Here is a 24,978-nt window from a genome sequence, read left to right as displayed (position 1 = left end):
ATAAAGTTTCTCTCAATAACTTCTTAGAATTAACAGAAATTTTGTACTTCACTAATAATCATTATTGGGTGCAGTTTTTCATCAATATGAATGATATACTTTACATTTTACATTTGTTGTTGTTGTGTTTTTATCCTCACCTGAGTATATGTTTTTATTGACTTGAGAGAGAGAGAAAGAGAGAGAGAGAGAAACATCAATGTGAAACATCAATTGGTTGCCTCCCACACATGCCTTGACCAGGGATTGAACCTGCAGCCTGGGTATGTGCCCTGATCAGGAATCGAACCCTCAACCTTTTGGTGCATGGGACAACGCTCCAATCAACTGAGCTACCTAACCAAGGCAACTTACTTGTGTGTTGCTGGGGTCCAACCCCAGCAGGTCCAGGGGTTCCCAAAGGTGTGGATGGAGTTGGTGAAGAAGGAATGACACAGAGACAGCGTTCAGTTGATCAGGAGCCTGGCCAGCATCTCCAGCCAGGTTCTGTGTTTTATTGTCTTGTTACCTCTGTATTTATACCAGTTGATTTTAATTCTATCAATTTCTATTCCAAAAGTTAGGGCGTTTCTTATCTCCATTCCAGGGAGTAAAGATTATGTAGCTTAAGTGCGATTGTTCGTAGTTAAAGTGATTAACTACCTGCCTGGCACTTAGTTAAGGGGTTTTATTCCATCCCTAACTTCAGGGAAAAATCCCTACCTGGGGAAACAACCTTTCTCAGAAGGTGACCTTGGTTAAAACACATAGCACCAAGAAGGGGAGCAAACATTTTAAGAACAGTATGCCATATACACCAGGTCCCTTGAAACCTGCAGCGACTGTGTCAAGCAGCAAGGATGGACCGGCTTCCGGCGTGTGTGTGTGTGTGTGTGTGTGTGTGTGTATGCATGCACGCATGCACTCAGTGTGTATATGTGTTTTCCTTGGCTGCCAAGAAACACAGAATAATTAATGCTTAAAGAAAAATTAGCTAATAATCATATATTTTATTACCTCAAATTGCTTTGTGGTAGCAACATAAAAAACATTTTTGGGGTTTGGGGAAAATAGCTGATCTTGGTTTTCTTATTTCAGAAAAGGAACTTGCCATTTTGTTACATTTTCAGGCAAAATTCCTTTAGTTGCTTATATTTCTAAATATCTGCAGCCAAGACTAACAGCAGGTTTTTCATGTAGCTGGGCAATTGGGAGAAGTCTATTTTCTGCAATGTAAGAAAATAAGCTTTTGATATCTAAAAATGTCTGTTTTCAACTAAGTTCAAATTTTGAAAAGTTTCTACATTACCAAATCCCTTAACGAACCTTACCTATTTTGACTGTCATGTTATTCAAATTTATTTATAATCACTCTGATTATAACTCAGACTTTTTTTTATCATTGTTTATCCCCACGGATTACAGACAGCCATGTGCATTTTAAAAGATCTGGTGTGCTCTATAGAGCTGTTTAGAAAACACTGTACACTGCGCTGTCCTATGCCCGTGTACAGATTCATTTTAGAATGCACACCAGCAAAGAGTTGGTCATTATGCATAGTATAGATATTAATTGTATCACCCATTATTTTTCACTCGTGGTTACCAAGAGACGCAGAGATACCACTGATAAATAGTAAGAACATTAGCCAAGACCCTCAGCATACTCAGATTCCTTTTCCTTTTCAAGGCTTTTGATCTTGTATTCTAACAGTCTAATTATACAAGTGCATTTCTTATTCAACCTCAAATTCCTTCTGTAACTAGGTAAAGTATAAATACAGGAATATCCAGTAGCCCATTAGTTACTCTGTTACATTACTTAAAATATATCCAGCCTGGCCAGTGTTGCTCAGTGGTTGAGCATTAACCTATGAACCAGGAGGTCACAGTTTGATTCCCGGTTAGGGCACATACCCAGGTTGTGTGCCCCCAGTAGGAGGCATGCAGGAGACAGCCGATCAATGATTCTCTCTCATCATTGACGTTTCTCTCTCTGTCTCCCTCTCCCTTCCTCTCTGAAATCAATAAAAATCTATATTTAAAAAAATATATCCAGTAGAAGAGCCATCATGGTCCAACTACTCTATAGTCTCCATATAGGTTTCTGTAAGTTTGCTCTGCAAACATAGGTCATGGATCCTCATCCTATTTTTATGGATGAGAAAGCCGAAGTCAGAGAAGTGAGTGGCATAATCAGCTAATAGAGAAAATACAGGGTGCAGGGGTGAATAACAGCTAAGCTGTTTGAACCTTATTCTAGTCAACGTATCACTGAGCTACAAGAGCCTCTGTGAGCTTAAAAACCCAGCTGTGTTTTCCACTTTCTGCACTACAAGCAATAATAAAGATGAAGTAATTGGAAGTTAGTTAAAACCCTTCGAAGATATTAAAGATGGAAGTTATGCATCCAATTACAAACCCATCCTTCTGTTCCTAAAGTAAATGAATCAATGCTGATTACTACGTATTAGATAAGAAAATCGAAGCTGCCGAGAGGTTAAGCAGCATTAAGTCTCTAAGGAAAACCTTTTCAGCAATCTGAGTAATATATACATTTCATATGACTTTAGAATAAATTAAAATTTAGCTATTTAAAGCAATGTATATGCATATCCCTTAAAAATGAATATAGCTCAAGTAATTGTAGCTCCGAGGTGACATTTTTAAGGAAAAAAAAAATAAATTAATGAGGACTGTCAGGACATCTAGCAAATTCCTTCAGCATGACATAAAGAATCCCAGCCCTTGAAACGTGATGACCGGTTTTACCATCCTCTCTCCTGGAAGGCTTTCCATGGGGACAGCTATCAACCAAAGGATCTGAAATATGCTCAGAAATGCTATGTATTTTTCTGACTGGAAAAATACAGATATATAGGAGCATCCCTGCCTGATATCTCTAGCTCTCCTAACAAACCTTGAATGCAATGGATATAGTTGAAGTAAGAGCAGACATAGGAGCCGAAGACGTGGCCAAGGCCTACTATATGCTGCTAGGATTCGGATGGATGCCCTGATAATTATACCACTCAGAAGGAAATTTAAATCTACCAAACATGAAATGTTCAACAGAAAAATAATTGCTTCCACTAAACGTAGCTTCATGATCCTTACACCAAACTAACAATTACAGAGAGCCCAATTTCATTTCTTAGATTGCATTTTTTTGTTGCTCCCATTAACTGTGAATTTGAGAGATCATTGAAATAGATATAATCCAAAGATTCCTTGTTGCTTGGTAAAAGATACATAGGTGTCTATTAGGAGACTTAAACTAAGCATTCTTTCTCCATGATACTTTTCTTCATGGAAAGTTTCTTTAAAAAAAATATGAGGCCTCATGGGTGTCCAGATTTTGTGAATCTACTATTAATTAAGTAGCCAAGACATACATACATGAAATAAAGAACAATTCAGGGCAGCATACATGCATTTTTGCAAGAAATTATTCCCCCAAACATTTCTGAGCATCTATTATATGCTAAGTATGTACTTGGCATAGAAACAGGGAAAAAAGTTTGTGTCTATGCATAATGAATTTATACTCCAGTGGGGGGAAAATATCATTAATTTTGATCATGATAATGATAACAGGAAAATATTTTTATTCAGTTTTTATTGTAATACTTAAATTATAAAATACTATAGTTTTAGAGTATGTCCTGTCCTAGTCATTCATTCATTCATTCATTCATTTTTTTTTAAAAAAATATTAATTTTACAGAAAGAGGAAGGAAGAGGGAGAAAGAAACATCTATGTGAAAAACATCGGTCAGTTGCCTCCCGTATACATCCCAAACAGGGATCGAACCCATAACTTAATAAAGTGCTCTGACCAGAAATTGAACCAGCAACCTTTCAGTGGACAGATGACACTCAACCAACTGAGCCACACTGGCCAGGGCATTCATTCATTTTTTATTCATGCAACATCTGTTAAGTGGCTATAATCAGTATCATTATCAAAGATTTGGAATTAAATTATTGTAATTAATTTTATATAAAAACATAAGTAGATACTACACAAACTCCCAAAACAAGTTCCTTTCTCTAAAATATCTATGGTGCATTTTTGCAGAAGTTGTTGCCTCTGCCTAGAATGTTCCCCCCTTCCCTCCGTCCTTCATGATTCAGTTCAAGTGTCACCTCTTCCATGAGTTATCTCCTGACTCCTAAGGGAAGCATATTTGGGGCATACCTCTATTTTAACAAAAGCACATCTATAATAATAAAAAGATAATATGCAAATTGACCGAACAGCCAAACAACCATCCAGATGACCTTCCAGATGACCACGCTATGACACCCACGGGCACCAGGCCAGCCAAGGCGGGTGCAATGCGATTGGTCAAAGGCCCGGGCATCGCCCCATGATCGCCCTACAGAGGGAGGCCCAGGCCACCAACCGGCGGGCTGCGGTGGGTGGGTGGGGCCTCCCTCTCTGAGGCGATCCACTGTGTAGCCTCGGCCAGGTGGGCGGTGCCTACCTCTTTGTGGTGATCAATCGCAGGGCTCCCAGACTGTGAGAGGGCACAGGCTGGGCTGAGGGACCCCCCCTCCAGTACACACATTTCGTCCACCGGGCCTCTAATTAAATTATAATGCTTTATCTGTTGATGGCATCTTCATTCATCTTTCCAGCTTAGCAACTGAAATAATGCTTGACATAGGAAGTGCTTAATAAATGTTCTTCAGTGACTATCTATATATATAAAACCATAATATGCAAATAGATCAAATGGCAGAACAACCAAACAACCAAACAACTGGTCGCCATGACGTGTGCTGACCACCAGGGAGTGTGCGCAGAACATGGCGGGTATTGGCAGAGCACGAAACATGGCGGGCATCAGCCACGGCGGGATGGTGGAGCAGGTGAGCAGGGGTGCCAGACCAAGGCGGGGCGCCGGTCACTGTCATCGGGTCATTACTGATAATTATTTGCTCCCATGTGCCAGGGTCCTGCTGGGCACTCACACCTATTGCCGGAGCCAGCCCTGCTTGCATCCGCTGCCGGCACCAAGTGCTGATCCCGATTGCTTGGTGCTGTCAGCAGGTGCAAGCAGTGACTGCTGGCCCTAATCGCCCCTGAAGGCTTCTCCACCTCCCCCTGCTCCCAAGGGGCAATAAGGGCAGCAGCCACCGCTTGCAACCGCTGATGGTGCTGGGCCCGCTTGTACCTGCTGCTGGAACTGGCCCCAACCACTCTGCACCATCAGCTCATGTGAATGGCAGCAGCGGGAGCGTGGAGGATGGACCGAGACCCGTCCCTGTGCCCACCACAGCCTCACGGCCCACAGTTCCTTTCAAGGTGCACGAATTCATGCACTGGGTCCCTAGTCTTATAATAAACGAGTCTCAGGTGCATCGTATGTATTTATTATAACATTCAAGTACTAAGAGCTGGTTAAGGTGCAGCTCCACAGGTCTTTGGTTCCACCAAACATGCCAAGCTCACTGCTACTTTCAAGTCACTCTTTGGGATGCTCCCCCTTAATGCCCCATCTCATACTGTTGGCTGTTGCTTTCTCACTGTTGCTTTCTCAATTTCAGCTTTTCAGAGAAAGCCCTCCTGATCACCCAATCTGCAACAGCACCTCGTTACTGTCCTTCATCACAGCTTCTTCTCATTTGCTGCATAGCTGGGTCCACTATCTGCTAACTCTGGTTTGTCTCCTCTTCACTGCTCCCAGTCAGAATGTAAACTCCCTGAGAATGGATCTCTTGCCGGCCTTCTTCATTGCTGTATTACTAGTATCTAACACAGTGCATAAGATCTAGTAAGCATTCTAAAAACCCACACAACTGAGTGAAGAATAAATGAGAACCCTGGATCCCTCACTCCACCAGTGGCAAATTCTGGCTCATGGGCTGCATTCTACCTGCTGGTGAGTTCTGTTGGTACTACTCAATGTTTTTGAAAAATCTGAATGAGTTGTCAACTTTAAAAAATTAGATGTCACATTTTTTCAAAAATTTTAAAATTCATGCTTCTTTTGAAGGAGAAGTGGAAATACAGGGCCTACAATCCTAACTGGAAAGTCAGCAGAGGTGAGCCATGGTGGCCTGCTTTGGAAGACTATCACCAGATGCCCCACCCACACCTGCCCCCACATCGCTCATTCACATGCCCTGTCTGGCCCTAAAGGTGGTTTAATTTTAACCCCGGTCTCTTCTACTAAAGGTCTCTCTGTGACCCATGCTCTATATCACACCCACTCAACTCCTACCAACCCTGCCCACATAGATTGCTGTTGCTAAGTCTTGGACTATATCTTTAGAGATGAGTTAGCATCTCTGCAAGATGACATGAAGAAATTATATAATTAATTACAAAACCTGAAATCATTATACATTAGAATAAAATGTAGGTGAGTGTTTAACAGATCTCAAGGTTATGAAAGAAAACTATTGTTAAAATATTTACAGAGAAAATGAATCAGGGAGAAGTAGATAATACAATTATGACTAAGGGTTATTGACCTTCATCAAAATTCACTGGGGAAAAATAAACCCCACTTGTACAGATAAACACAGTTTTAAGTAATTCACGAGAGAAATAGAAATGAGCAAATAACATATTGAAAAATAATCCATTTTATTAGTAATCCCAACTATGTGACTGAAAATTAGATCCCATTTAATCTACAATTCATTAATTTATTTAACACACATTTATTGAGGGGTTACTATGTTCTAAACACTATTTGCTTGGCAAATATTTTTTAAATGGTCATAATTTTAGAATCCAATAAGATACTGTAAAAACAATTTTATAATATGCATTAATAACCATAAAATAGTTACTACCCTGTGACCTAGTAATTAAACATTTTGGAATTCAATCTAGAGAAAGAATCAGCATAGCAGGCAAAGATTAATGTATGAGGATATTATTCACGGCATAATTTATAATATCAAAAACATTAGAAACCTAAATGTCTAACAATAAGGAGTGACTCAACAAATTATGGTACATTCAAACAATGAACAATTATGCAGACATTAAAATTACAATCTCAAGACCATTTAGTGAGATGGGGAAATGCTTATGAAAAATTTTAAAGCCTGTATTTTAAAAGCAATTTCATATAGCCAGTTTAAAGTGATCCATTCTTTCTTGCTTTATGAGCCTAGGAGTTGTTTTTGCTTTCTAGTGGCTTGCTATCTAATACTCCTTCACTTTCTGTAAAGTATATAATATTTCTCCATATAATTCTTATTCTAGTAGGTATTAAACAGAGGGTATCGCATATTCATATTCATAGCAGCATTACTCACAATACCCAAGATATTAAACAACCTAACTATCCGTCACTGGATGAATGGATAAAATGATATATATATATATTTGTGTGTGTGTGTGTGTGTATATATGACATGTAGGTTATGATTATTACAACAGCTTTATTAACTCTTTGTCGCACTCTGTGTGTGTGTTTACACACACACAGTGGAATCTTATTCAGCTATAAGAAAGAAGGAAATACTGCTGTTTCCAACAACTTGGAGGAACCTTGAGGGCATTATGCTAAGTGAAATAAACCAGACAGAGAAAGACAAATACTGCATAATATCACTTTTATGTGAAATCTAAAAATGTCAAAATCAGAGATAGAAGAAAGTAGAGTAGTTATCAGGGGTTGGGAGGTAAAAGAAATGGGGAGATATTGGCCAAAGGATATAAACTTCCAGTTATAAGATTAACAAATTCTGGGGATGTTATGTGTAGCCTAGTGATTGTGGCTAATAATAATGCACCAATAATTGAAATGTTGCCAAAAGAGTAGATCTTATAAGTTCTCACCTCCAAAGAGAAATGGTAATTATGCAACTGGATGGAGTTATGAGTTAATGCTCTATTGGTAGTCATTTAACAATAAATAAATGTATAAACTCAATGCATCATATGCTTTAAACTTACTCAATGTTATTATATGCTAATTATATCTCAATAAAGCTGTGGGAGAAAATAAAAGGTCTCAAACAGAAAAACAAAAATTGGTCCATGGGACCAAAGAAACAATATGGCCTAATGTATGTTAAACATATCCAAGGTACTAAACAATTCCAGGGGTCCTCAAACTACGGCCCGCGGGCCACATGCGGCCCGCCGAAAAAAATTGTTTTTTTACTTCAAACTAAGATATGTGCAGTGTGCATAGGAATTTGTTTGTAGTTTTTTTTTTAAACTATAGTCCGGCCCTCCAACAGTCTGAGGGACAGTGAACTGGCCCCCTGTTTAAAAAGTTTGAGGACCCCTGGAGACTGTGGGCAGTGACTATCGTATAGAAATACAGGAATAAAGAGGAGAAATAACAGGAAGAAAGCAGAATGTAAAAAAAAAAAACCCAAGCCCTAGAGGGGTGTGAGGAGAGCATGTGGCTGACAGAAAACCTCCTAAAAGGACACATATCTTAATTTTAAGGAAATTCTCTGCATGACCCCATGGTATCAGAACTTAAGAAATTCCCTTTTTTAAGTATTTATAGTTTTATGTAGATCAGACAAGACACTTACAAGAAGCATTATTTGTTTCTTGTAACACCAACCACAAGAACGACCAAAAAGGCTGTCACGGTAGGAAAAGAAGAACTACCTCACTGCCATAAAAAGAATAACAACAAAAATTGAAAGTCTGAGGGCACCAAAATAAACTGTCTGTACAAAAGATGATTATAGTAAAACAAGGAGGAAGTTGAACCTTGGGTTTGGAATTACTGAACCGTGCAAAGGCAGAAACCAATCTGCACGGTCATCAGCATGCAGGAGCCCAGTGATCCCATAGTCACAATGAAAGCCGTGAAACCTGGACTCAACCAAACCCTGGGAGCACAGCTACATGGCTCCCTCTGGCAGCAAAGCTTACAATCACCATTCTCCTGTGTTTGCGCCTTGGTGTGGTAGCTATTTGGACAACAGGTTCAGAAGGAACTCAGCAACTGTGTTTGGCCTCCCAAGAAACCAAGTAGCGTATCCTAGCCTAGAGAAAGCCAACGAAGTCACTGTGGGAAGATAAAAAGAGCACCATGTGCTCTCTTTTATGGGTGAAAACTGAATTGTTCATGAAAACATATTTATAACCTGGCAAGGTAATAACTCTCTGTGTCACTATAAGAAAATGAGCAGATGTCTATTATATACATTGTTCCATATATTTTGACATTCCTACCCCCTCATTGAGTTCCTGGAAAGAACCCATATGGACTCTTATTTCATACTAGAGGCCTGGTGCACAAAATTCATGCACGGGAGAAAGGAGTCCCCTCAGCCCAGCCTGCACCCTCTTCAATATAGGGCCCTGCTGGTTTAGGCCCAATCCCTGGGATTGGACATCTCTCTCACAATTCAGAACCACTGGCTCCTAACTGCTCACCTACCTGCCTGCCTGATCGCCCCTAACTGGCCCCCCTGCCAACCTGGTCATCCCCAACTGTTCCTCCCACTTGCCTGGTCACCCCCAACTGCCCCTCCCTACCAGCCTGGTCACCCCTAACCTCCCCCCCCCCCCCCGCTGGCCTGGTTATCCCTTACTGCCCCCCCTGCTGGGCTGGTTGCCCCCAACTGCTCCCCCTGCCAGCCTGGTCACCCCCAACTGCCCCCCTCACTGGCCTGGTCACCCCTTACTGCCCCCCTCCTTGCCAGCCTGGTTGCCCCCAACTGTTCCCCCCACCTGCCTAGTTGCCCCCAACTGGCCCCCCCTGCGGGCCTGGTCGCCCCACACAGCCTGCTATTCAGTCGTTTGGTCATTCCTCACTAACTTCCCTGCCAGCCTTGTTGCCCCACGCAGCCTATTCAGTCATTACTGTTACTGTGATGGCATCCTGGACAATTTGCATATTTAAATTGTCCAGGACGGACAATTTAATCACAAGGCTTAAATGATTCAGCAATTCAGCATCTCCTTCCCCTTACTCAGTCTGACATTTTCTTCCTGAAGTCTGGCTTTCTTCATGTACTTCTACATTGTACCATCATGGCTCTGCAAACTACTGCTTTTCTAACATTTTCGTTTTGGAAAATTAATAAACCTCTACATATCCATTCAAGCAATTTTCACATATCTTCATTTCAGTATGTTGTTTTTAATCCTTTGTTACTTTTTCACTGCTTCTGAATCCCCATTCCTTGGACAATTTCACCATTATCCTTGAAGAGAATCTGTCGCCTCCAAGCATTCTCATAAACTCAAACCCATCAAAATCATTGCCTTTTTATGCTGTCTTTATTTTTAACTTCTTTCATGTTTTGTGTCATTATCTTTTGATTTATGACTAGCTTGTGCATTATTTTCAATATCCATTATATTCAATCTCCATTCTTCTCAATATCTACCTTAACCTGTTGTTAAATTTGTATTCCCTGCTCTTATACTTAATGCTTAAAACTAAACTGACCTCACATAAGTCCTTTCCTCATTTTGACTTTTTTATCTTTAATCCTCACCTGAGGAGTGAGGATATTTTTTCCATTGATTTTTGAAGAGAGTGTAAGGGAGGGGGAGGGGGAGAGAGGGAGAGAGAGAGAATGAGGGAGACATGGAGAGAAGGAGGGGGGGAGAGAGAGAGAGAAAGAGAGAGAGAAATATGGGGGAGACACATTGATTGGTTGCCTCCTGCTCATGCCCCAACCTAGGCTGGGGATTGAATCTGCCACCAAAGTACATGTCCTTGACTGGGAATAGAACCCATGACCCATTGGTCCACAGCCTGACAGGTGCTCTAACTACTAAGCCAAACTGGCCAGGGCTAAACCATGGCATTTTTATGGTTACTCACATTATACTAGTAATATGAGATTGCATTTTTTAAAATATATTTTTATTGATTTCAGAGAGGAAGGGAAAGGGAGAGAGAGATAGAAACATCAATGAGGAGAGAGACTCATTGGTGGGCCACCTCCTGCATGCCCCTGACTGGGGATCAAGCCCGCAACCTGGGCATGTGCCCTTGACTGGAATGGAACCTGGGACCCCTAAGTCCACAGGCCGATGCTCTATCCACTGAGCCAAACCAGCTAGGGCTGAGATTGCATTTTTAAACATCGTCTGTATGGAAAGGAGGTAATCTGGCTCAAGTATCTATCACTTTGCTGCTTCCAGGGATGACTTCACTGGTCTGGTTGTTCATTTCCCACTTGAAAGCTCCATGATCGGGTCTTGTTAATGACGTTGCTCACTCATACAGAGGGCATAACCTCTCCAGACAGAGCAAAACCAGCTTTCAGTCAAGAAACATGGGTGGCTATATTCCCTAACTTTCTACTGCTCACTCTGCCCTACCCTTCTTTGCTGATTCCGTTCCACAATGCTATAGCTCCTGAAGTAACTCTTTGCTCACATACACATGCTGTGTCACCACATTTCTCTGTTATAGTAGCCAATATTATTTTAATTCTCAGCCTGTGATTTTATTCTTTCCACTCACATTCATTCTCTAGTCATTTTTTTTCTAGCTTGACTCAATTCCTGTCACCTGATTTCTCATTCTCTCTAAAACTACACCCTTTCCACATTCTAAATCTCTGTGTTCTACTTCCTTCAACTTGTCCTTCATCTTAGTTTTTAGTTCCTCAACACCTAAAATACTTTTTGGTCCTTCCAGCTATAACCCATCTGCCCTTATCTGTTTTTCTGTCATATACACATAGATAGAGATATAGGTATAGATATAGACATAGATATACTATGAGAGACCTAAAAATCTTCTCAATGATCCAACTATATTACAATCAATAGCACATCTTTTAGAATCTCACTGTAAATGTAAATATATACCAAAGGTAGTAAAGTTAACACAAAGCTAGTATAAATGTTCAAAGACAAAAGCAGTAAAAATAACTATGATTACAATAATCAGTTAAGGGACTTACCAGGTAATAATAAGATGTAAAATGTGACATCAAAAACATAAAATGTGTGGAGTAAATGTTGAGCTTTACAATGAGATCAAACTTAAGTTGTTATCAACTTAAAATAGATTCTTATAAACATAAGTTGTTATAGGTAAGCCTCATAGTAACCACAAAACAAAAAACTATAGTAAACACACAAACAATAAAGAGAAAGAAATAGGCATACCACAAAAGAAAATAATCAAAGCACAAAGAAAGAGAGCAAGAGAAGAAGAAAGGAACAGAGAGAAACTACAAAAACATCCAGAAAATAATAAAATGAAAAATGCACAAACCTATTAATAATTACTTTAAATACAAATGGACTATATTCTCTAACCAAAGAGATAGAGTAACTGAATGGATAAAAAAACAAGACCAACTATATACTGCAAACAAAAGACTTTACAGGTAAGAACACACATAGATTGAAAATGAAGGGATGAAAAAAGATAGTCCATGCAAATGGAAATCAAAAGAAAGCTGGAGTAGCTACATTTATATCAGACAAAATAGATTTTAAAACAAGGAGTTTAATAAGAGATAAAGAAGAGCATCCTATATAATAAAAGCCTAATATGCAAATCGACCTAACAGCAGGACAATCAGACGGTGGGGGGTGGGGCCAGAGAGTGGGGAGTGCCAGGCCAGCCAAGGTGGGTGCCAGTGGGCAGAAGGAGGGGACAGCGATTGGGGGACAGTGGTGACCAGTGGTGGTGGAGGGGCAATGGGGGGCAGGGCTGGCAGCTTGCTGGCCAGCCCTGCCCCCCAATTGGCCCCACAGGTCACATCCCGCAGAGGGAGGCCAGACTGAGGCTTTGAGGGAGTGGGCCTAAGCCATCAGTTGGACATCCCCCGAGGGCTCCCGGACTGTGAGAGGGTGCAGGCTGGGCTGAGGGAGCCCCCCCACACACACACCAAGTGCATGAATTTTCATGCACCGGGCCTCTAGTTACATAATGATAAAATGGAAAATCCAACAAGAAGATATGAGTTTGCTCTCACCATTCTTATTCAACATAGTACTAGAGTCCTAGCCACAGCAATCAGACAAGAAAAAGAAATAAAAGGCATCAAATTGGAAAGGAAGAAATAAAATTATCATTTGCAGATGATATAATACTATATATGGAGAACCCTAAAGACTCTATCAAAAAACTACTAGAACTGCTAAATGATAAATGAATTCAATAAAGTAGCAGGATACAAAATAAATATCCAGAAATCAGTTACAATGTTATACACCAATAACAAACTATCAAAAAAGGAAACTAAGAAAGCAATCTCATTTAAAATTGCATTAAAAAACCCCTAAAAATAAATTTAGCCTAGGATGTAAAAGATCTGCACTTGGAGAATTATAAGACACTGAAGAAAGAAACTAATAAAGATACAAATAAGTGGAACCATATACCACATTCATGGATAGAAAGAATTAACATCATTAAAATGTCCATACTACCCAAAGCAATCTATAGATTCAATGCAATTCCTATCAATATACCAATAGTGCATTTAATAGAACCAGAACAAATATTCCAAAAATTTATATGGAAGCACAAAAGACCCCGAATAACTATAACAATCTTGAGGCCGAAACCGGTTTGGCTCAGTGGATAGAGCGTCGGCCTGCGGACTGAAAGGTCCCAGGTTCGATTCCGGTCAAGGGCATGTACCTGGGTTGCGGGCACATCCCCAGTAGGAGATGCGCAGGAGGCAGCTGATTGATGTTTCTCTCTCATCGATGTTTCTAACTCTCTATCTCTCTCCCTTCCTCTCTGTAAAAAATCAATAAAAATATATTTAAAAAAAAAAAAAAAAAAACAATCTTGAGAAAGAAAAACAGAATTGAAGGAATCAAACTACCAGTCAGAGAAATACAAGTACCATATGATTTCACTTATATGTGGAATCTATTGAACAAAATGAACTAACAAAAGAAATAGAAACAGACTCATAGATACAGAGATCGAACTGACAGCTATCAGAGTGTAGGGGGCTTCGGGGCTGGGTGAAAAAGGTGAAGGGATTAAGTAAAGAAAAAAATCTCATAGACACAGACACCAGCATGGTGATTACCAGAGGAAAAGGGGGTGGGGGGGGAGGTAGAAGAGGGTAAAGGGAGGATAAATGGTGATGGAAGGAGACTTTATTTGGGTAGTGAACACAATATAAGGATGATGTGAGCCTGGCTTCTGGCTGAGCAGTGTTTCCCCTATGGGAGCACACTGACCACCAGGGGGCAGCTCCTGTGTTGAGCATCTGCCCCCTGGTGGTCAGTGCATGTCATAGCGACCGGTCATTCCACCATTCAGTCAATTTGCAATTAGCCTTTTATTATATAAGACGTTATCCTAATGAATCCAATAAAAATTAAAAAAACAAGAAGATATGAGATTTGTAAACATTTAGGTACCCAATATAGGAGCACCTAGATATATAAAGCAGATATTAACAGACCTAATGGGGAAAATAGGCTGCAATACAATAACAGTGAGGTACTTTAATACCCCACTTACATCTATGAACAGATAATCTGGATAGAAAAATCAATAAAGTAATACTGGCCTTAAATGAAACCAGATGGACTAACAAATATTTATAGAACATTGCATCCAAAGAATACACATTCTTCTCAAATGCACATTGAACATTTTCCAAGATAGATCATATGTTAGGCCACAAAACAAGTCTTAATAAATTTAAAAGGATTGAAATGATATCCATCATCTTTTCTGACCACAGTATATGAAGCTAGAAATTAATTGCATAAAGACAATTTACACCATACACAAAAACCATATAAAGATATAAACATCATACCTGATGGGCCAGAATATAAATATTGTGTCCAACATCTTTTGGGGAAACACCATCATCTCCACCCTCATCGTCTCCATGATCGCATTCCAGTCCTTGGTTATAGGCATTCTTCATCACATCCACCTATCAAAGACATGAAGGGGAACACCAAGGCTAGGAATGCCACAAACAACATGCATTTTACATTGTTTATGAGATATAATGGAAAGCTAGAATGCTTCCTAAGACTTGAAAAGTATCAAAGAGCTCTAAATGAAAATGGCCTTGGAAACACTCTTTAGTTAAATTAGCACAGAAGTAGTTCCCTACAATATTCTTTGTTTTCCTTGGAGAATTTTGCTTTGATTTTTGAATGCTGATAGTGCCATAAGTTCCCATGAATTAGGAGACTCTGGAACTGTAAATATCTAGCCATTATTTATTAAGTTCCTTCTAGGTCATAGGGACCCATGATGGTGGACGTCGTCCTCTGCACTGAGGACCCAATGGTGGATACAACAGAGTATCTGCCCTCAAGTGATGAATACCATCTAGAGCAGCGGTTGCCAGCCTTTCAGACCTCACAGACCACCGGTGGTCTCCGGACCACCTGTTGGCAACTGCTGATCTAGTGGGGGCCCTGGCCTGTGTGGGTCAATTGGTGGAGTATCAGAAGGTCACAGGTACTATTCCCAGTCAGGGCACATGCCCAAGAGGTTGCTGGCTCTATCCCTAGGAGGGGGCGTGCAGGAGGCAGTTGATAGATGTTTCTCATATCAATGTTTCTCTCCCTCTCCTTTTCTCTCTCTCTAAAATCAATAGAAATATGTATATTTTTTAAAAAGAGATGAACACAATAATTCTACAGCAGGACTTAAGTTTGAGGCACCAATTAAGAATAGGGCATGGGCACTAACTCAGTTAAGAGGTTGAGGGTGGGCCATAAGGAGGAAGTGGATGATGAGATCAATGTGTTGTACGCAGAGAAAACCATATTTTAAACGGGCTATTGTACAGTGCTGTTCTTGAATAAATATATAACCTATTGCCCCTTTTAAGCATAAATACAATATCAATTTTTATTGTTCAAAAGATATATAATGTTTGAGGGATACAAACATTTTTTACATATCTTCCTAATATATTCCAATATACAAACAAATGCAAGCTCTTCTTACTCCTCTTAACCCACTGCCTTGCAGATACTAGGCTCTCATTATACATATGGTAAATCAAAATGTATCTTATTTTTCTATCTTCCATCCTTGCCTCCATTCCTTACTATTTTTTTAATTGATTTGAGAGAGAGAAACGTTGGTTTGTTGTTCCACTTATCTATGCATTCATTGCTTGATTCTTGTATGTGCCCTGACTGGAGATCTAACCTACAACCTTGGCATATCGGGATGACGCTCTAGCCAACTGAGCTACCCAGCCAGGGCTCCTTCCTCACTATTAAAAAGAAAGCAAAAGAATGCTTTCCATAGAATTTTCTCATGACACCAACAATGGTTCTCGTAAGACTAGGATTTAGTCATTGGAGCATCGAGCTATAAGGTTTGAGGATGTTGTCAATGCTTTTGAAACCCATTGCTTTTAAGGTATGGTGATATTACTCCATGATTTCCATGTCACAGATGAGGAGGAAAATATAACTTCTACAATAGGAAGGCCCTCTAATGATTTCTGTGGAATTCCCATCAAGTCTCCAATTTTCTCTAGAATAAGCATTATGCAATATTTCACTGATAAAAACAAGTACAAAAGGTACTGATTTTATTTTCATTGTTCAGAAAGAGGTATAACATAATTTTTGAGTGGTACAAACATTTTTCTCACATACCTGCCTCATATATTCCAATAAAAATAAAAGCAAACTTTCATTTTTCCTGTCAAAAGACTTTGCAGATAGTTTAGTGCTAAGAGTAGATAAACCAATGAAATGATAAGGACCCAAATCACACTGGCCTCTGCCCTCATGAGGCCTTCTGAGATATTTGTAATGTGTAATGCCTTGGTAGAGCAGTGAAAGTCACTAGGCTTTTTCTTGACATGCACACTACAAACTTATCCCTTTTAGTGATACATTATTAACATGGGTTTCAAAAGTTTCCTTACCAGTTCCCTGGGTCTCATATTAAAAAGAATTCTTTCTGCATTCTCGCTGTCATGTCTGCTTTCCATAATGGCCAGCAAAAGCTTGGAGGCATTGTTCTAGAGAAACAGACTGGGTTAATGCACAAGAAAAAATCGATTTCATGGATTAATGATCCCCTGCCTTTGTTAATTGAGATTACCAAGACCATTTTTTTTTTAAATCAAACAGAATTTTAAACTGCTAATTTGGTTTGGCTTATTAGCATTTTTAAATAGGATGTTTTACTTTATTGTTAACACAAAATAAAAATAATAAATCATGAGAGATAAGTTACAAGGGATATTTTAAATATTGGTGCAAAAATGTTTTAAAAACAAGACTGACTTAATATATAATGCATTCAAATATTATCATATATTCTTTCACTATTTCCTAATGGGCATTTCTATGATGACATTTTAACAAGACAGTAAGGTGAACTAGTATCAATGACATATTTCAGATAAATGGTATATAATTTAAAGAATTTAGTAAATTGATTTTAACATGAAAAATTAATACATTATCAAATCAAAACTTTAAATTTAAGAAATAATTACTGAAAATTAATCTATAAAATTGGAAAGTCATGAGTTAGAAATACAATATAAATTTAAAGATAACTAGTCCCACAGTATGTCAGTATATAAGCAACATGTTTACCACCTGGGTTATAGAAGAATAATATTTTCTATTTTTGTTTAATAAAGAATGAAAATAGTTGACGTTGTTTTTGAGGTTTTCTAAGTTGGTTTATAAATATGTTATCTCAAAAATTTTTACCTATAGATATAAAAAATGTTTCTGATACAGTTGATTTACAATCAAAACAGGTACCACAGAGTTACAGAAAGTGTTGACCCATAAAACACAATATTCTCGACATTTAGAAAGAGATTTCTTTACATTGCTTTCAATAGTGCTGCCCTAGAATTGTGGCAAATTGTACGATGATAAAAACTACTGGAGAGATATTTCCACAGTGTTTTTGTAATGTTCAAAATATCTCAATCTCCACATATAATCTTTGATAGGAGCACAGAAGTAGAGTCAAATGGCTTTAAGGTGGTTCTCAGTGACTCAAAATTAACATCTTACAGGAAGAAAACTTAAATTGAATCAGTTGTTTGGTATGCAGACATCTCTACACAGATTTTGTTAAAGTTGTTCAAATTAATTTTACTGAGCAGTTTTTAATACCAAATTCTATCCAACTATTTTTTTTTCTTTCAGAAGTAAAATCTAAAGACTATCTTTAAATGACTATCAAAGATGATGATATCAATGTCATGGATGGACCCATCCTGAAAAGATTTTAGCATTTTGCGGGGGAAGTGGCATTAATTTTTCTGTTTCATTTAAAATTTTTACATATTTATACCAATCCTAAAACCCATTTTTATAATGTAGCATCCCATCTGTACAAACAATATACCTAAAAAAATAAGATTCCAGGATTTAAAGGAGAGCTCAAATCCTTAGAGTGATCTGAAATGACCCCTAGAATTCAAAGCTAAAACCTTAGCAACAATAGCAGTCTTCTCTAATGAACCTCACTCAGCAGGCCCAATACATAATAGCTTTAAAATATATCCAATTTCAGAATGCTATTGGCATTATGGTACTTTTTCTAACCAATCTCCTTTTTCATACTATGTTGGAATAATAAGAATTTTGTAAATGACCTACTGAAATCTGAATCAATTTGGATGTACAAAAGCCTATATACACCAAGAAATCAAATGCACGTGTTAGTGTTAATAGAGGGCTTTCTTTGAAACAAAACAAAAAAAAATGACCTATTTACTGATTCAGCCCTTCATAGTCACAAATCAGTTAGGAAATGTAAATTAAAAAGTAAAGGGCAAGACATATGCATAAAAAATTCATAAAATTGTATAGTAAATGAGTATATAGAAATAAGTATACTTAGAATCATAAATAATTAAGAAAAATTATATAAATAATATAAAATAAAACCTTACCATTTTTAATGTAGTTTTTCTCTATAATGTTATCTAGATTTTATTATTAAAAGCACTCTACCCAGGGAAGCCCCCTAAAATTTGACACTACATATCATTCTGTCTTACAAATATTGTCATATTGGCCATTATGTCAAAGCCTCATTTTTTTTTTTAAAGAAAAGTACACACACCTCATTGTTTAGGTAGATAATGATACTTCAAATATTTCAAGTCAAATCCATTCATTTGGCATTTTTTACAAACCCTTATTTATCCAACTGTCACATTTTGAAGAGGTATACCTAAATTGTACTTAGTAATATATACAATTTTAAATGATCCTTTTTCTACAAAGCATTTTTATTTAAATAGCTAAGAATAACTTTGTATTCTTGTGTCATACTCCATCATTTAGTTATTTAACATAGGTCTGGGCTTGTAAATAATCAGGATGCCTATACTTTGTCTTAAATTGATGAATCATCCAGTAATTAAGTTATATCAACTAAACATTAGATTTAAAGAGGTAGTTTTAGACTAATAAAGGATTTAAAAATCCAGAGGCCAAGGCTTTTATATGTTATATCTTTATGAATTATGGTTAAAGATGAATTTAAGATGCAATAAACATTTTTTCTAGTAACTCAGATGAAGCTGCCTGCCATGTAGGCTTAGGCTGGCTTCACTGTCTGAAGCATGATGCCAATGAGGGAAAGGACACAAGTTCAATCTACACAAGCATCACCTTTGCTTTAATGTATGGATGGAAGGACCCAAAGCAGTACATACTGCAACAGAAAACAGTGAAAGGATACAAACTCACCTCTTTAAGTAAAACATTTTCTTATTAAAAGCCATTAGCACAATCTTCACATAAGCAGCACATATGTATGTTATCTATCAATATCTATACTTAGTAGCAGAATTATCAAAATATCATTCTTCTTGGCCATAAATATACAAAGTGAAAATTACATTTGCTATGATACTCGACAGACCTGTCTTAACAGGAAAATTGTTATTTAACCAATGATTTGTTTACCTGTTTAACACTAAACACAAAAATGTGGCCTTTCATAATTCACCTCCACTGAATATCATGCCTTTGTATCTCAGATTTATATAGTTTCTTGTGTACTTTCATTTGTTATTCCCATTCAAACAAAAAATTGAAGGAATTTTTTTTGTAATGTCATCTTGTTCCTGAGCTCTGATTAATGGAACTACTGGGAAGTACGTGTACGGTTTAAGTTAAAGTACCTTCTCAAAGGCAGTGTGAAATGGCTTATAGAATTTTTTGGGGGAAATAAGATTCTAATGTCAAAGGAAACAACTTTTAGAAGGAAGAGAGCCATAAAAAGAAACTGCAGCCTTCCTTTTCCACAGTCTAACAGAAGGTGAATTTTACAAATAGGTGCAGAGAGTTTCAGCACCTTTGGCTCTTCTATATAATAAAAACATAAAATAACAACAGAAGAGACATAGTGAATCAAAGCACCACTTAAATGAACTTCCAGGAAAGTACCCTCCAATTGAACACCACCTCAAAGTTTATTGGACATTTTATCAGGAATTCCGTGTGCATGGTGCTTTCACTAGCCCGTACTGTCAATTCATTCGCTGAAAATATGACAATATCTTGGTTTCTACAAGAGCTACTTGGAGATTTGGAGGAACTCTCAAAGGGAGTTTTATATAGACAATGTCACTTCTCCCCCCCGCCTCTAAATAGTGGATTTACTCTACCTTTAGCTGGAGCACCAGGTCCATTCGATATTTACCAAGAGGATTTATGTCATTTAGGATCAGAGCAATGATAATATCAATTCCATTTGATTCATGGGTAGCAATACATGTCTAGAAAACAAAATGTTACAAAATAACTTCTCTTTAACATAAAAGCCCTAGAAATCATATGACATAAAATAACAGAATCACCTTAGTTTTTTGACCTTTAAAATATAACTAACATTTAGCTTTCGGATTCAGTGGAACCATACAAGCCAAAGGAAGTTTATACCTCAAATCCTGGGAAGATTCACTAAGAGACAAAAACTGAGCAATGATGAAGAAACATGTTTCACTCTTCCTGATAAGTCTGATTTGTATCTGGGACATTTTCATGCAGATAAACGTAATTTCTTTTACAATGAAATTAAATTAAAAGATGGCATAGTATCTGCCAGTCTATAATTCAGTCCTTATATGTTTTGTTAGGAAAATAAAAACATCTGGCAAAGCAAGAAGAAAGATCTTTGAAATGTACACAAGGGTTTGCTTGTTCAACAATGGGATCCCTTTGCTGATTAGTCAGGAATAGTTTTGCGTGGAGAACGGCTTTCATGGTTACCTGATTTTCATGGCACGGGCCCTGGCAGTATTCAGTCAAACTTTCCAGAGTCTGGTTGACCAGCACTACATTCTTCTCATTGATGTAGAGACCCAACAGGCCCAGGCCACCTGTGGTACTTCCGCAAATGCAGTCCAAAAACTGAAGGGTCTCGCAGACAAGGTTGTAATTTGTTTTGTTGTTTTGATTCCTCAAGAAGTTCTGAAGGTAAAAGAAAATATAACCTAAAGGTTAAAAAAAATCCCTGTGTAATTGTTTTCAGTTCTGTGTGAGTGTGTGTGGCAATGTGAAATGGAATCTCTCTATATAAGAAAGCGTTTCTATTTGTTAAATTTCTCCTAGATTTAAGAAAGAAAAAAAAAAGGCAGCCTCTTAGGTTTTTTTTCCTCAAGCATCTATATTTATCAGCATAATTCTTACCAAGCATTTCTCAATGTCATTATCCTGAAACTATATAGAGTTAAATAATAGGTAATAGGAAGAGAAGAAGGAAAAGGAAACTAAAAAGAAGTTCATTAGGGAAAGAAACAATCAAATTTTTCAAGTAAATGACCCCTTATAAAACGTGCACCTTCAAACAGTAAATGGAGGGCAACTTGGAAGTGCCTATTAAAATTTTCAGTTAACTTACAACTCCATTTCCCAAAGTTATTATTTCTATATATTCCACAAAGAGACTCACTGCACCCTGTCTGTAACAGCAAAAACTGGAAACCAAACCATACCCATCATAATAAATAACAGTAATCCAAACGCTGCAATATTGTGAAGCTATAAAAATGAGGTCCATCAATATGTACTGATATAAACATAAGCTAGTAATAAGTGATTTAGCAATAAAATATACTGCTAAGTTAAAAAAAGCAAGCTGAGGAACACGATACAATGTGCTTTTAGAAAAGGTTGACATGCTTATACGTGCATAAAAATTTCTGGAAGGAAAGACAAATTGTTAGCAGTAATTTCTTTGGGGGAGTAAACCTGGTGAGAGAGTAAACAAAAATAAAAACTTTAATTTTTAACTTAATTTATTACTTATATTTATATATTTATTTGCTTAAATTTATTTCTTCCACTTGTTCTTTTTTCTTTTCGTTTGTTTTTGTAATTTCCCCCCAATTTTTTGCATGTGGCAAAATACACCCAAATTTACCACCTTAATCACTTTTAAGTGTGGAGTTCAGTGGTGTTAAATATATTCACAATGCTGAGGTACCATCACCATCCATGTCTCTAGAACCCTTTTCATTTTGTAAAACTAAAAGTCTATACCTATTAACAATCCTCCATCAGCCTTCCCTCAGCCTCTGGCAACCACTATTCTACTTCCTGTTCTATGATTTGACTACTCTAGGTACTTTATATAAAGTATTTGTCATTTTGTAACTGACTTATTTCACTTAGCACAATGTCTTAAGATTCATACATGTTGTAGCATATGTCAGAATTTCATTTTTTAAGGCTGAATAATATTCCATCCTACGTCTATACTACATTTTATGTATCCATTCGTCTGTTGGGTTGCTTCTATATATTAGCTATTGGATAAATCCACCATTTATTCTTATTAAATACAAACTATTTTATAAGTAGCATGTTCCAAACTATTATATCCCACACTCCTATCAGTGAAATATTTTAACAGATTCTACATAATATATCTATTTCCTACATGGACAGACTAGGTGGGTCAGGAAAAGCATGAAGGCACAGCCAGTGCCCTCCCTCTGGGAGTAATGCGTCTGGCCTTTGCTGACAGCACTGCAGCAGCCCTCTCCCAGGTGTGGTGCGATGGTCACCAAGAGCCATGGCTTCTACCATTAATTCCAGATGTATCCCCTTGGAGAATATCCAATTAAATTTACATAAATCTTACCAACTCAGAACACCTGTAGTCTAGACCAGTGAATTTCAATTTTTTCTTAATCTCATGGAACACATAAACTAATTACTAAAATTCTGCAACACACCAAAAAATGTTATGTTTTTTTGCAGATGTGACCAAAAAAAAAAAAAGTAAGGTTACTTTTGATTCATTCACACTGGACAGCTATTGTGTTGGCTGTTGTCTTTTTTTTTTTTTTTTTTTTTTTAATTTGACAATCTCAGGGAAAAGAGGTCAGTGACCCTGACTAAATAGTCAGGTATTTCAAGTTTTAAAAATTTCTGTGGCACACCAGCGTGCTTCTTACAACATACCCATTGAAAATTGCTGATCTAGACCCTTACTAAAGAAAACAACTTCAAACTCTGCTGTCTCTCTAATATTGAATATGTGTTCTTAGAAACTATTTCACCTTTCATGTGGTTTTGCCATGGTGATGTAAGCAGTATGTACAAATAATGCCAAAAAAAAAAGCCAAAATTCCTAGGTACCCCTAAGTTAATCTATCTGACAAAGGAAAATGTACCAAAGAAGATATAAGAGCAGGACTATATTAATTTACAAAGGTATCGACTTCCACTGTTGTACAAAATCCTCTCCTATGTTAACTCTACTTCTAATAAAGACATATAAATGTCGTCTATATCCTCACTCAAGAAATAGACTGTAAATGATGAAAGGCACTGAAATCCATAAAACTAGGAAGGCACAGATGAGCAAATGTGACTTTACTCAACAAATACCAGAACACTAGGATTAGATGATGCTCACTGAAGTTACAAAGATAGGAGCTGAGGATGCAAAGAATGAAACTTAACCAGCCCAACTTTTCCTCCATAAAGGGATTTTCCTTTCATGTTTCATCACTCAGATACAAAAGTATCTCTCCATTTCAGAAGAGCACTATTGGTGTTACTGATTATCTCTCCAAAACACTCTCCCAAACCACTTGTTATTTTTATCCGAGTTTAATTACTTATAACCGCAGGCTGTTTTCTCAGCTTTTACACAAACTAGAACAATACCTGCAGTTCCCGGTTGTGATTCTCACATAGTAACTGAAGAAATCTCAGGATCGGCTGCATGATGGCAATTGCGGGACTCATCGTCACTTCCTCTGCAGACTTGTCCTCGGCGTTGCTCCCTTCTGATCCCGTGCACATAATGTCTATTTCTGGATCCATTTCTCTTCTGTATACACAGTACGCTTTGGATGTTGCTGAAGAAGCTTCTGTTAATTGCCCTTTCATTCCCTCTTTTAAATGTAGTGATGAATCTCTTACTGAAAACAAAGCAGCACTCTTATAGTTCTAAATTAATTTCCTTTTGCTAATTAAAATGAAAAGAAAACCAGGTACCCAAATTCTCTAACAATTGAATAAAAATCACCAGACAAGAGGTGCAATTATTTCCCCCAAAGGAATTTGAGCTAGCAACTAAAAAAAAATTAAATTTTCCCTGGGACACTAAAATCAGGTTTTAATGCTCAGCCAGTTTTAGAAGGGTTCATGTCTTTCTGGTAAATAAAATCTGAGAGCTCATGAATACTAGTACAAGAAGGTGGGAAAATATGGCAGACTTCAAAATGTTAATTGCTTATGATTTGTATTTACTGCACAGATGACTTTATTATTTGAAAAACCAAGAATCTTTCTTTAGAATCAGTGCTATAATTTCTGTTCTTAAATTAGAAATTTCATTAATTCTCAGAAGGTTTGGGGCAGTTGTTTTTTTATCATGCCTCCCACAATGAAATCAAACATCTTCATATCACTACAGTAGGTCCTCCCTTAATGCCACCCACAGGTTCTGTGACCTCAAGCAAAATGACATGTAACAAAACCAATCTTACTATAGGCTAAATAATATAAATAAGAGTTAAGTTCTTCTGGCATCTCATCGATGTTATAATGAAAGGATCTACTTAGAATCAAACAGATATTCAAAGATCTGCTGTAATTGC

At 37.6% G+C, this 24,978-nt stretch overlaps 1 protein-coding gene across 7 annotated transcripts in view; it reads right to left on the bottom strand.

The window, feature by feature from the left end:
* The window catches only part of ITPR2 (inositol 1,4,5-trisphosphate receptor type 2), a 421,971-nt gene that overhangs the window by 112,097 nt on the left and 284,896 nt on the right, over positions 1–24,978 (bottom strand). For 6 of the 7 annotated variants that reach the window (XM_036302046.1, XM_036302047.1, XM_036302050.1 and 3 more), the window contains 5 exons: positions 24,041–24,297; positions 21,131–21,331; positions 20,527–20,637; positions 16,795–16,890; positions 14,698–14,820 (listed from right to left, as the gene is read on the bottom strand). In XM_036302046.1, coding sequence (XP_036157939.1) covers positions 14,698–14,820; positions 16,795–16,890; positions 20,527–20,637; positions 21,131–21,331; positions 24,041–24,297 — 788 coding nt within the window. The remainder of the gene's footprint in view (positions 1–14,697; positions 14,821–16,794; positions 16,891–20,526; positions 20,638–21,130; positions 21,332–24,040; positions 24,298–24,978) is intronic. The other variant, XM_036302048.1, reaches the window with a different exon arrangement.

Source organism: Myotis myotis, unplaced genomic scaffold (genome assembly GCF_014108235.1).
Source record: "Myotis myotis isolate mMyoMyo1 unplaced genomic scaffold, mMyoMyo1.p scaffold_m19_p_3, whole genome shotgun sequence".
Taxonomy (NCBI): domain Eukaryota; kingdom Metazoa; phylum Chordata; class Mammalia; order Chiroptera; family Vespertilionidae; genus Myotis; species Myotis myotis.
This window is presented reverse-complemented; position numbering and strand designations above follow the sequence as displayed.